The sequence below is a fragment of the Humulus lupulus genome, chromosome 5, assembly GCF_963169125.1.
Source record: "Humulus lupulus chromosome 5, drHumLupu1.1, whole genome shotgun sequence".
In the NCBI taxonomy this organism is placed as follows: domain Eukaryota; kingdom Viridiplantae; phylum Streptophyta; class Magnoliopsida; order Rosales; family Cannabaceae; genus Humulus; species Humulus lupulus.
Window position 1 is genome coordinate 67040165 of NC_084797.1, and position 13870 is coordinate 67054034.

A 13870-nucleotide genomic window follows, 5' to 3' on the forward strand; every position below is an offset into this window, starting at 1 on the left:
TGGAATTATATTCTAAAAAAATGTGGTATCTATTTTGAAGGCATAGCGAGAGGGTGCTTGGAAAGCTTAGTCACGCATGTGTAAGGAAATCATATTGGAGCTGAAATTCTGGCAATCGTTGCAACATCAGTCAACTTTGCTGCAGCAAAGTGTGGGCAGCCAGCAACGTAAAGTCTGCACACTTGGCATGTGGTCTCCCACGTGTAGAGAGAGAAAGGGAGGGTTTATACCCTTTATGAGCCCAAAAAGATATCATCTTCTTCTCCAAGAAAAAGAAAAGAGAACCAGCCGCCCATGCTCCATTGAAGAGACGTTTGTGCATTTTTTGAGCTAAAATCATCAAGAAGAGAAGAGGAAGGAGAAGGAAGCTAGAAGTAGAAGAAGAAGAATAAGAGTTAGAAGACAAAGAATAGAATATCTCTATAAATTTGCCTTGTTTTTCTAAACTCTACTTTCATATAATTTTATTTTCTTTTTCTTTCTTCCTTGAACTCTTGAGATAATATTGAATGTTTATTGTGGTGACTTGGGTATTTTTACTATGACTTAAATTGTTTGTGTTAGGGATATTGATGAACCCTAATTTATAATTACCCCCAAAGTGTTGACTGTTTTATGAAAATTTTCTCTTGTTCATTTGAGCTATTTTTATTGTGCAAATCTCTTGCTTGAGAATGATCAACTTAGGTGAGAGACAAGCTAGTTTTAATCCTGGAAGGGTAAAAATTAGTGGAAATGCTTGATTGATGCATGTTGATACTTTTGTTATTGATTAGTGAATAACTTAGGAATATTTTATTCTCCTTGCAAACTTGAAGGATTGATGCTTGGAATTATGTTCTTGAAATTAAATTTAGCATAGGAATATGTGAATCTAATTGATGGAACTTTAACATGAGCATTTGGAAAAATGGCATGTGCATTAAATTGGGAATCCTAGTTACAAGTGAACTTTGCTATGAACTTTGTTGCAACATCAGGGGCAAAACTACAAATTAGGGGGATTTGATATGCCTAACTTTTATCATCATATCATCGTAGTAATCACAATTTGTCATTTTCTATATTTATTGTTAAAAGCCTATTTTAATTCTCTTGTTTAGTTCTTTTTGTTCTTTAGTTCAATTGATTAAGTCATAAAAAAAAGGGATAGTTAATTGTACCCCAAATTGTTTGATGATGATTTTTACAATATTTGTTTGGCAATCCTAGAGGAGACGATAAAAATTACTTTCATTATATTACTTGTTCAACGATTGTGTACACTTGCACACACTTAGGAAAATCCGCAACACCATCTAATTATAACATGTTTGTTTGTACTATATATGGTATTTTTGTAATTGGGCTTAGAAGCATATAGTGCCCATTTGTTTGCTAATATATGGATTTTTGCCAAATAAAATATTCATAAAATGATAGGTTTTATTTGGGCCCATTAGAAAATGTAAAGTTTAAATTCCTCTCTTGTGGGTGATTCCACTTGTGAAGGCCCATTTTCTTTACATGACTATAATGGTGCTGAGCAAGGGGCTCAACAGGGAGCTGCCCAGAGGGCAGCAAATCTATCAGGAGTCGCTCATGATCCACCAGTAAATATAGTAGGAGTTGCTCAAGATCGAGTAGATCAAGGGGGAGTAGCTGCCAACAATGGGCAAAATGCAGTTATTATGGCTAATGATAGAGATCGTGCTATCAGGAAATATGCTCTCCCCCTCTTCAATGAGCTCAATCCAGGCATCGTCAGACCAGAAATTCAAGCAGCACAGTTTGAATTGAAGCCAGACATGTTCCAAATGCTTCAAACTGTGGGTCAGTTTGGTGGGATGCCAACAGAGGATCCTCACCTTCACCTTCGTTTGTTCATTGAAGTAAGTGACTCTTTCAAGCTGCCCGGAGTGACAGAGGATGCTTTGAGACTAAAGTTATTCCCATACTCCTTGAGAGACAGAGCCAGAGCTTGGTTGAACTCCTTGCCATCTGATTCTGTGAGTACTTGGCAAGAGTTGGCTGAACGGTTTTTGATGAAGTGTTTTCCTCCTACTTAACATGCCAAGCTTCGCAATGAGATTACTTCATTTCAACAACTTGATGAAGAATCCTTATATGAGGCATGGGAGCGGTTTAAGGAGTTGTTACGCAAATTCCCTCACCATGGCATTCCTCATTGCATCCAAATGGAGACCTTCTATAACGGTCTTAACGCTCATACTAGGATGGTGGTTGATGCTTCAGCGAATGGGGCTCTTCTTGCTAAGTCCTATAATGAGGCATATGAAATCCTTGAGAGAATATCCAACAACAACTATCAGTGGCCCACTTCTAGATTGTCTACTGGTAGAAATGTGGCCAGTATTCATGATGTAGATGCCATCACTTCTTTGGCGGCCCAAGTGTCTTCTATTTCTAATATGCTCAAGACAATGAATATGGGGATGAATCAATCAACAGGGCATCCTATGGGGACACAAATGGGGCAAATGGAGAGCATTTCTTGTGTGTATTGTGGTGAGGGTCATACTTTTGATAACTGTCCTTCTAATCTGGCAGCTGTATGTTATATGGGGAACCAAAATAGGAATGGTCCTTATTCTAATTCCTACAACCCATCATGGATGCAACACCCCAATTTTTCATGGAGTATCAAGGAGCTGGTCCTAGTAATCCTTCGATGCCTCCAAGACCAAATTTTCCACCGGGTTACCCTCCTCAAGCACCACAACAAAGACCACAACAACAAACAATGCAATCTAGCTCTCTTGGGAACATGTTGAAGGAATATATAGTGAAGAATGAAGCCATAATTCAGAGCCAAGCGTCTTCATTGAGGAACTTAGAAAACCAAGTTGGGCAACTAGCTAATGAGCTTAGAAATAGACCCCACGGTACACTGCCAAGTGATTCTGAGAATCCAAGGAGTATGGGGAAGGAATATTGTAAAGCTGTCACTTTGAGGAGTGGAAAAGAGTTGGAGAAGGACAAGACCGAGTCTGGGCATGAGGGTGAGCCCTCTTCAATCCAAATAAATGAGGAATTCCAAAAAGATGCTAAACTTCCTAGTGCACAAAAATCTTCCTCTGCCCAGAATGTTGCAGGGATGCCGCAGCATTGTCAACCAGCAAGCTTAATTTCAAAGAAGCCACCTCCATTTCCTCAACGTTTTCAGAAGCAAAAGTTGGATTCTCAATTCAAGAAGTTTCTAGATATGTTGAAGCAGTTGCATATCGACATCCCACTGGTAGAGGCACTTGAGCAAATGCCTAACTATGTAAAATTCATGAAAGATATTCTTACAAGGAAGAGAAGGTTAGGAGAATTTGAGACAGTGGCTCTTACCAAGGAATCTAGCTCATTCTTGCAAAACAAGCAGCCACCGAAGATGAAAGATCCTGGGAGTTTCACCATTCCATGTACCATTGGTAATTCTTATTGTAGCATGGCATTATGTGACTTGGGTGCCAGTATAAATCTGATGCCTATGTCTGTGTATAGACAATTGGGGATTGCTGAAGTCCAACCTACCACAGTGATTCTACAACTTGCAGATAGATCTCTTGCTTATCTAGATGGGAAGTTGAGGATGTCTTGGTAAAAGTTGATAAGTTCATTTTCCCAGTTGATTTCATTGTGTTGGATTATGAGGCAGACAGGGAGGTACCAATCATTCTAGGGAGGCCTTTTCTAGCTACTGGTAGAACTTTGATTGATGTGCAAAAGGGTAAACTTACTATGAGGGTTCAAGATGAGCAGGTGACTTTCAATGTTTTCAAGGCTATGAGATTTCCAGATGAGGTTGAAGAGTGTTCTATGGTTTCAGTGGTAGATTCTTTGGCTTCAAAGGAATTAGAAAAAAAAAATTGATGATCCTCTAGAGAGACTCTTGATGTTTGATTCACATGTAGAGGATGAGGATAAATACTTGGCTTGGCTAGAAGCTAGTTCACAAGGATTGCATACAAGAAATCATTTTAAATCTTTGGAGCTCTCTTCGAGGTCTTTCGCAGCCCCTACACCATCAGTGGAAGAGCCTCCGGAGTTGGAATTAAAAGCTTTACCCTCACACTTAAGATATGCCTATTTGGGTAAGTCTTCCACCTTACCTGTGATTGTTTCAGCTGAGTTAAGTATGGAGCAAGAAGAAAAGTTGTTGGATGTAGTGAGGAAGTTCTAGAAGGCCATTGGGTGGACCATTGCAGACATAAAGGGCATTAGTCCTTCTCTATGCATGCATAAGATTCTGTTAGAAAACAATGAAAAAGGGTCTATTGAAGGGCAAAGAAGGCTAAATCCTATCATGAAAGAAGTGGTGAAAAAGGAGATTATCAAGTGGCTCGATGCAGGTATTAGTTATCCCATCTCTGACAGCTCATGGGTCAGTCCCAGTGTGTGCCAAAGAAAGGTGGGATTACAGTAGTGGAAAATGAAGACAATGAGCTGATACCTACTAGAACCGTGACAGGGTGGAGAATTTGCATGGACTATAGAAAATTGAACAAGGCCGCTCGAAAAGATCACTTTCCTCTTCACTTCATTGATCAGATGTTAGACAGACTTGTAGGGAGAGAGTACTATTGTTTTCTAGATGGATACTCTGGTTACAAACAGATTGCAATCGCTCTAAAGGATCAGCACAAGACCACTTTCACTTGTCTCTGTGGTACTTTCGCATTTCAAAGGATGCCTTTTGGTCTATGTAACGCGCCTGCCACATTTCAGAGAAGTATGATGGCTATTTTCACTGACATGGTGGAGCAGTTCCTAGAGGTATTCATGGATGACTTCTCTGTTTTCGGTGATTCATATGACGATTGCTTGAGCAACTTGGCCAAAGTTTTGCAAATATGTGAAGAAACAAACCTTGTTCTTAATTGGGAAAAATGCCATTTTATGGTTAAGGAAGGCATTGTTTTGGGCCACAAGATATCAAGGCAAGGAATTGAAGTTAACCGGGCTAAGATTGAAGTTATTGAGAAGCTCCCTCCTCCTACTTCGGTGAAGCATATTAGAAGCTTTCTTGGGCATGCCGGGTTCTATAGGCGATTCATAAAAGATTTCTCCAAGGTCTCTAAGCCTCTCTGCAACCTATTGGAGAAAGAGGCGCCATTCTACTTTGATGAAGCATGTTTGAAAGCCTTTGAAGAGTTGAAAGAGAGATTGATTTCAGCACCAATAATTGTAGCTCCGGATTGGGACTTGCCTTTTGAATTAATGTGTGACGCTAGCGACTATGCAGTGGGAGTTGTTATGGGGCAGCAAAGGAACAAGATATTTCACTCCATTTATTATGCTAGCCGCACTTTGACAGGTGCTCAACTTAATTATACAGTGACGGAAAAGGAACTCTTGGCTATTGTCTTTTCCTTTGACAAGTTTCGGGCTTATTTGGTGGGCACCAAGGTGATAGTATACACAGATCACTCCGCTATAAAGTACTTGATTGAGAAAAAGGATGCCAAGCCTCGTTTAATTAGATGGGTGCTTTTACTTCAAGAGTTTGATGTGGAAATTCAAGATAGGAAAGGAGTCGAGAATCAAGTGGCGATCATTTTTCGAGAGTGGAAGGTGAAAAAGGATCCAATGTTCTAGTGCCCATCAAAGAGACATTTCCAGATGAGCAATTGTTTGAGGTCAACCAATCTCATGTTGTTCCTTGGTTTGCAGATTTTTCTAATTACTTGGTTAGTGGATTGTTGCCTCTGGATCTAACAAGCCAACAAAAGAAGAAGTTTTTTCATGATGTGAGGCATTATTTTTGGGAGGAGCCATTCTTGTTCAAACAATGCACCGACCAAATGATTAGGAGATGTGTTTCCGAGCAAGAGATGGAGGATACCCTACATCATTGTCACTCTTCACCTTGTGGTGGTCATTTTGGGGGATCGCACACCGCATCTAATGTACTTCAATGTGGATTCTTTTGGCCTTCCTTATTCAAAGATGCTCATGCTTTTGTGTTGAGGTGTGATCGATGCCAAAGGGTTGGTAATATTTCTAGAAGGAATGAGATGCCCTTAACTAATGTTCTTGAAGTTGAATTGTTCGGTGTGTGGGGTATCGATTTTATGGGCCCTTTCCCTCCATCTTATGGCGACTTGTACATCTTGGTAGCTATGGATTACGTTTCAAAATGGGTGGAAGCAATTGCCTCTCCCACTACTGATGCTAAAGTTGTCATGAGGTTCTTACAGAAGAATGTTTTCACTCGTTTTGGCACTCTAAGGGCAATCATTAGCGATGAGGGGACCCATTTTGTGAACAAAGTGTTGGCTAGCTTATTGGCTAAATATGATGTGAGGCACAAAATAGCTACTGCTTACCATCCCCAAACTAATGAGCAAGTTGAGTTGTCCAATAGAGAGATAAAAGGTGTCCTTGAGAAAGTGGTGAGTCCCAACCGCAAGGATTGGTCCAAGAGGTTAGATGAGGCATTGTGGGCCTATAGAACAGCTTTCAAGACACCATTGGGGATGTCACCATATCGGGTTGTATTTGGAAAATCATGTCACCTGCCAGTGGAACTTGAGCATCGCGCTTATTGGGCTATTCAAACACTCAACATGGACTTGCAACTTGCAGGAGAAAAGAGAATGTTGCAGTTAAATGAAATAGAAGAGATGCGATTATTCTCTTATGAAAATGCCAAACTTTACAAGGAGAAAACAAAAAGGTGGCATGACAAGCATATTCAGCCAAGGGTGTTCAAAGAAGGCCAACGAGTTTTGTTGTTTAACTCGCGTTTGAAACTATTCCCAGGCAATCTCAAGTCAAGATGGTCGGGCCCATTCTTGGTGGTTAAGGTGTATCCTTATGGAGCAGTGGAATTGCGTGAAGAATGCTCCGGAAGGGAATTCAAGGTTAATGGCCAAAGTATCAAGCATTATTGGGGAGGTGAGGTTGAGCGAAACAAGTGCTCAATCTCTTTGGAGGATCCTTGAAGAATATGTAAAAACTCGGGTTGCTGAGGAACTTTGAGATTTAATTGTAGAGCAACCCAAGTTTTATATAGATGTATACTATATATATATATATATAAAAGAAAAGAAATATATGAAAAAAAAAGTATATATATATGTATGTATATAATATATTTCTTTGGGACATCGGATTTTGATGGTTTAATGTGTTTATGGTTGCAGAAAAAAGGGGTTGAAAATTTTGGGTGATGTAGCATCACATTGGGCTTGCTCTCTGACTTGACTGTTACTGCAGCAAAGTTCCATGATGTTGCAACATCAACATTTAGCATGCTCTCTGACTTGATTGTTGCTGCAGCAAAGTTCCATTATGTTACAACATCAAAATTCAGGTTGCTCTCTGACTTGCTGTTATTGCAGCAAAGTTCTATGATGTTGTAACATCAACATTAAAACAAAACAAATTTTTGGTATTGCTCTCTAACTTGACTTTGCTGCAGCAAAGTTCTATGATGTTCCCCAATCCATTTTTGAAACCCTAAGCCCATCATCTTCATCATCACCATTTCTCTGTAAACACCCAGCCGCCACCCACACCTCCCAGCCCCCTCAGCCGCCCCTAGCCCCCACGAACCCAGCCCATCTCCCAAACGTCACGGCAGACAACCCTCACATTTCTCAGCCATCACGCACCCCGTCAGCCACCCCTAGCCACAACGACCCAGCCACCTCTACCACCCTCGCCAAAATCCCCTTCGAACCGCCTCCTACAGCCGGACCCACGGCCCCGACCCACACAACCCGTCTCCCAGCCGCGACGCCCTGACCATTTCCAGCCGAATCCACGGCCCCCACCAGCCCCGACCCCACAGCCACGCCTCACCACCCCTCGACAAACCCAACCCAGTCGACCCTCCTTCCAACTCCGATCGCGACCCCCGACCCACCCAACGAACCAGACCCGAACCCACTCCAACAGCCCAACGCAACCCACGGCCACCTCTTACACACCACCGAGAACCACCCATAGCTCTCTCACTCTGACCTACCCTTACACACCTATTCACAACATCAAGATTTGGGCAGCTCCTTGTATTATCTTCCTTGGGGTCTCACGAAAATTTCGCAACCACACAGTGCATTCACAAGGGTGTCCTGCTCCTATAAGGTACTATATTACTCTTATCTCTACACTTTGGGCATCACACCTAACTGTGGTTGTTGGACTTTTGGTTATTAAGCATTATGCCTCGAAGCAAGTAAGTCGCAAATAGAAAGAAAAAACCCGTGGCAGACGAACCACCTGTTGTTGCAAAGTTTATATCCCCGAGGACTGCCGAAAAATTCAGAAAACTTATCGGGCGCGATATTTGGTTTGAGCGAGCATTCCCCACTGATGGAAATCCAGATTATGTGACCAATGTGATTAGTGATCGAGGGTGGCTTAATTTTTGTACAGCCCCTCGAGAGGCGATTGTTCCTTGGATCAAAGAATTCTATGCCAACTTTGTCTCACAGAAATTGCAACAAGTCACAGTCTAGGGAAAGCAAGTTAGTTATGCCCCTTAGGCCATCAATGTTGTTTTTGGGTTGCCCAATATCGAGGCAGCAGAGTATGGGGACGTTGCCCCTCAACAAAGTGAGGCGGACCTTGCCAATATGTTGGCCGAAGTTACTTTACCGGGCACCCAATGGAATGTTTCGCCGAAGTTTGGAGCTCACACTATACCCCGCACTCCTTGAAGACTCTTGCTCATGTGTGGAATCATTTTATCAAGACCAACATGTTACCCACCACTCATGACACCTCGATCAGCAAGGATCGTGTTGTCCTCCTTTACAGCATTTTGACTGGCCTCTCAATTGATGTGGGGGAGCTCATTTCCGAGGAGCTCGTTGCCTTGAGTGTTATCAAGACCAAGGGACTGTTATTTTTTCCCACGTTGATCACTGCTTTATGTCACAACGCGGGTGTGCCCCTAGCTCCGGATGATGAACACCGTCACTCTCCCGATTACATTGATGCCTATACAATTCAGAAGGTGACCAAAGTTGTTTCCATTCTGAGAGAGCAAGCGTCGCCCTCTGCCCCACCACCATCGTCTAGCCATGGCTCTGCTGAGCCTTCAAACCCCACTATCGCGGAGCTTTACGCCACTCAGTATAGTATGCTGAGCATGATGCATCATATGGAGGCCTAGCAGCACACCTATTGGGGCTATGTACGCTGGCGTGATGATGTATTGCATCATTCTTTCCGGCCCCCCGAGCTTTTTCCACCATTTCTTGAGGCCATCATGGAGCAATGGTGTGCACCTGAACCATACGTTGCGCCTACCTCTTCCAACAAGGAGGAGGATAGCGAGTAGAGGGAGTTTCCTTATTTTCCACAATCCTTTTCATTTCCTGTTCTGTTTATGTTATCTGTTTTTTCTGTTCTTTTTGCTCTGTTGATTTTTTGCACTGAGGATAGTGCTCTCCCTTAAGTTTGGGGGGTGTTGTTTATAACTGCTGTCTTGTTTTAATTTCCTTTATGTTTCTTATGTTTTAGGCATTGTTAGGCGTGTTTTGTTTGAAGTCTTGAGTCTTGAGTCTATTTATAATGGAATCAATTTGGTTGTGTTTAAATTTGGAATGGCTCGATGATAACATGTCAGAAAAAAAAAATTGCATCATTTGTTAACTCTTGTGTATGAGCGAGCCTTTAGTACTTAAAGTTTTTTATGCTAATTCAACCATAATGAGAATGTGTCCCAATTTTGTGTGCATAGCTCGACTAATAATTTCTTAAACCCATAAAGTTAGCTAGATTTTTGGGAGAGCTTAAGTTTCTAGAATTGTTAGTGGTTCCCTTCAGGCAAACTTAAAATCCTAGACAACACCAAACCAAGGACATGATTTAGGACATCTATGGACTATTTGAGCCTTTTTAGCCAACCATTATATACTCTTTTATCCTTAGTCACCCCATTGAGCTTATTAGACTCCCTTTCTTTCTACACCACATGCTAGCCCAACTATATACATATCCATTCACCATACCTTTTGAGCACCTTGATTTTTCTTGAATATATGTTGAGTGTTGCATCATGAGAGAGGGTGAGAGGAGTGTGCCTTTGTGAATGGTATTTTAGTGTGGATCTCATTTTAAGTTTGGGGGGAGTGGATCTCATGTTGTGTCACTTCCATTGTTTTATCTAATTTTAGATATTTATATATAAAAAAAAAAATTAAAAGGTGTTTTTGTAAAGAAAGAGTGCATCCCCTATATATATAAAAAAAAAATCATCAAAGAGTTGCAAATTATCCATAAATTTGAAAGTAAGTTTGTGGGTGTAGGATCTTAAACAAAAACAAAAAAGTATTATGTCTCATTTCCTTTCTTCCTTTCTTGTTTCTGTCTATGTTAGCAATAAAGAAGAATGGCAAGCGTGACTTTGATTTTTGGGGGGTAATCTTTTGGGAAAGTGATTGTGAGCTCTTACTTGTTCTTAGGAAAATTAAGGTGTTTTTAAAGGGAACTAAGCCTAAAATGTCTTATTTTAACCACCCGCACCTAAGCCTTACACTACAAGCTTGTTAAAGACCTTTTGATCCTTGGTTAGTGTTTGTCTACAGTAGTGGAGAGGGAATCATTAAGTCAACTTATGGAGACAATAATTAGGCTTTAGGATCAAGATCTAATTTACTTTAGGGAAAATTGAGAATGTTTGGGAAGAGCTATGTATACACTTTAAGGGTAAACACTTGATTCTTGGTTTGATAGCATCTTAATACTTGAGGAACTTGGCTTGCATATACACTTGAGTTATCTTCTTAATCACTGATTTGAGAGTTCTATTCCCACTTTGATATGACCATTTCCAAATTGATTCCTAGTTTTGTTTTATTTTGAGTCTTTGTGTTGTGGGTTGTGTCTGTTATAGTTGTGTGGTGTGTTATGTCGTCTTAAGTTGTTATTTTTCGTGTGTGTCTTGTGTTAAGTTGGATTTCTTTGTTTCTTTTCTTGTCTTTTATTTTCAGAGTCATCACTCAGGGCGATCAATGGATTAAGTTTGGGGGTGTGATAACTCTATATTTTAGAGTTATTAATTGAGCTTTTGGACTTGAAAATTTAAGTGAAATAGAGTGTTTGTGCTATTATTGTGTGGTTTTAGTCATTTTGTCTCTTAACTTTGTTTGTGTAGTTTGTTTTAATTAATGATAACTCTTGTGGAAAATAATGGAATTATATTCTAAAAAAATGTGGTATCTATTTTGAAGGCATAGCGAGAGGGTGCTTGGAAAGCTTAGTCACGCATGTGTAAGGAAATCATATTGGAGCTGAAATTCTGGCAATCGTTGCAACATCAGTCAACTTTGCTGCAGCAAAGTGTGGGCAGCCAGCAACGTAAAGTCTGCACACTTGGCATGTACTTAGATGAGGTGGAAAGGAGCTGCAAAATTCTGAAAAGGCAAAGGATGTGGTCCCCCACGTATAGAGAGAGAAAGGGAGGGTTTATACCCTTTGTGAGCCCAAAAAGATATCATCTTCTTCTCCAAGAAAAAGAAAAGAGAACCAGCCGCCCATGCTCCATTAAAGAGACTTTTGTGCATTTTTTGAGCTGAAATCATTAAGAAGAGAAGAGGAAGGAGAAGGAAGCTAGAAGAAGAAGAAGAATAAGAGTTAGAAGACAAAGAATAGAATATCTCTATCAATTTGGCTTGTTTTTCTAACTCTACTTTCATATAATTTTATTTTCTTTTTCTTTCTTCCTTGAACTCTTGAGATAATGTTGAATGTTTATTGTGGTGATTTGGGTATTTTTACTATGACTTAAATTGTTTGTGTTAGGGATATTGATGAACCCTAATTTGTAATTACCCCCAAAGTGTTGACTATTTTATGAAAATTTTCTTTTGTTCATTTGAGCTATTTTTATTGTGCAAATCTCTTGCTTGAGAATGATCAACTTAGGTGAGAGACAAATTAGTTTTAATCCTAGAAGGGTAAAAATTAGTGGAAATGCTTGATTGATGCATGTTGATACTTTTGTTATTGATTAGTGAATAACTTAGGAATTTTTATTCACCTTGCAAACTTGAAGGATTGATGCTTGGAATTATGTTCTTGAAATTAAGTTTAGCATAGGAATATGCGAATCTAATTGATGGAACTTTAACATGAGCATTTGGAAAAATGGCATGTGCATTAAATTGGAAATCCTAGTTACAAGAGAACTTTGCTATGAACTTTGTTGCAACATCAGGGGCGAAACTACAAATTAGGGGGATTTGATATGCCTAACTTTTATCATCATAGTAATCACAATTTTTCATTTTCTATATTTATTGTTAAAAGCCTATTTTAATTCTCTTGTTTAGTTCTTTTTGTTCTTTAGTTCAATTGATTAAGTCATAAAAAAAAAGGGATAGTTAATTGTACCCCAAATTGTTTGATGATGATTTTTACAATATTTGTTTGGCAATCCTTGAGGAGACGATAAAAATTACTTTCATTATATTACTTGTTCAACGATTGTGTACACTTGCACGCACTTAGGAAAATCCGCAACACCATCTAATTATAACATGTTTGTTTGCACTATATGTGGTATTTTGGTAATTGGGCTTAGATGCTTATAGTGCCCATATGTTCGCTAATATATGGATTTTTGCCAAATAAAATATTCATAAAATGATAGGTTTTATTTGGGCCCATTAGAAAATATAAAGTTTAAATTCCTCTCTTGTGGGTGATTCCACTTGTGAAGGCCCATTTTATTTACATGACTATAATGGGTCTAATTAAGTAATAATAATTAATAAAATGAAGGTTTAAATTTCGGTCTTTTGGACCTTGTATGGAAGTATGGGGACCTTTGTAGTGGGAACGACATACTAGACCCAACCCTCCTCCTTACAAGCCCAATTGTTAAGGCTCATTTGCCGGAGTTGGACTTAATGGTATTGGTTCATTATAATAGTTAAACCTAAATATTGATTAGCAAAAAATTAATTCTAATTTAATTAAATTTGTTTCAATGTGACACTTTAGAATTAATAGAAAATTATAGGACTTTGGTTTTAAAAATTTAATTTATTCAATTTTTTGGAGAACCATAGTCATTAATTTTTTAAAATTAATAATAAAAATACTATTTTTATAATGAGCTTATTTTATAAGAATTATATTCGATCTGCACCGTTGGTTTAACAAGGTGAATAGCTTAATGGGGCCTTGAGACACTTTTATTCGTCCCCCTATAGAAGGTGTTCATTAGTTATTTTGACATTGTTAGATTTCGAAAGATAGATAATTATAGGTCAAATTCTACTAGACTCACCCCTACGGTGACTATTAGGACTAAATCTATTAATTATCGAAATTGTGGGTCTAGCTCATAAAATAAGAGATTTTGTTTTCTTATTTTTATCGAATAGTAGGTTGTTAATAATGGTGTCCATTATTAAATAAGTTTACAACTTTATTTAACTAGTGGTATTTTTTACTCTCGCCAACCGGGACAAGGATATCATAGATTAGTTAAAATCCTAAAGAAACAGAGATATTTTAGTTTTTGGTATTTTTTTCTCATATCTTATATATTTATGGTATATGTTGTGATATTTCTTGAAATTAGAGTGAGTAGAAGTTTTATTGAGCAAAAGTGATTGATTTCTATTTTATTGATAATAAGTAGTTTTAAGTATGGCTGTGTCTACTCCCATCCTTTCTCAACATTCGATGGAGAAACTCACTGGAGAAAACTTTCTTAAGTGGAAGCAGAACATCAACATAATATTGATTGGTGATAACTCTGAGTTCGTCGTGACTAAGGAATCCCCAGAACGAGCACCGTCTCCGCACGTTCGTGATCAACTCAACTATGGTCTAACGCAGCTCATGAACGAGCTTCAGATTTTTGAGTCTATTATGGGTGGAGAAAGTAAGGGAGGAGAAAAGAAGACAACTA

At 39.1% G+C, this 13870-nt stretch overlaps 1 protein-coding gene and 1 non-coding gene across 2 annotated transcripts; one reads left to right on the forward strand and one right to left on the reverse strand.

Moving 5' to 3' along the window:
- Nucleotides 1-2054: 2054 nt before the first annotated feature.
- LOC133780848 (small nucleolar RNA R71) lies at nt 2055-2161 on the reverse strand. The gene has a single exon (XR_009869658.1). It is a non-coding gene; the product is annotated as a small nucleolar RNA R71 (small nucleolar RNA).
- Nucleotides 2162-2611: 450 nt separating this feature from the next.
- On the forward strand, nt 2612-3861 carry LOC133779200 (uncharacterized). The gene is made up of 2 exons (XM_062219190.1): nt 2612-3480; nt 3567-3861. Exons 1-2 carry the CDS (start codon nt 2612-2614, stop codon nt 3859-3861), a joined length of 1164 nt encoding a protein of 387 aa, XP_062075174.1.
- Nucleotides 3862-13870: the final 10009 nt, after the last annotated feature.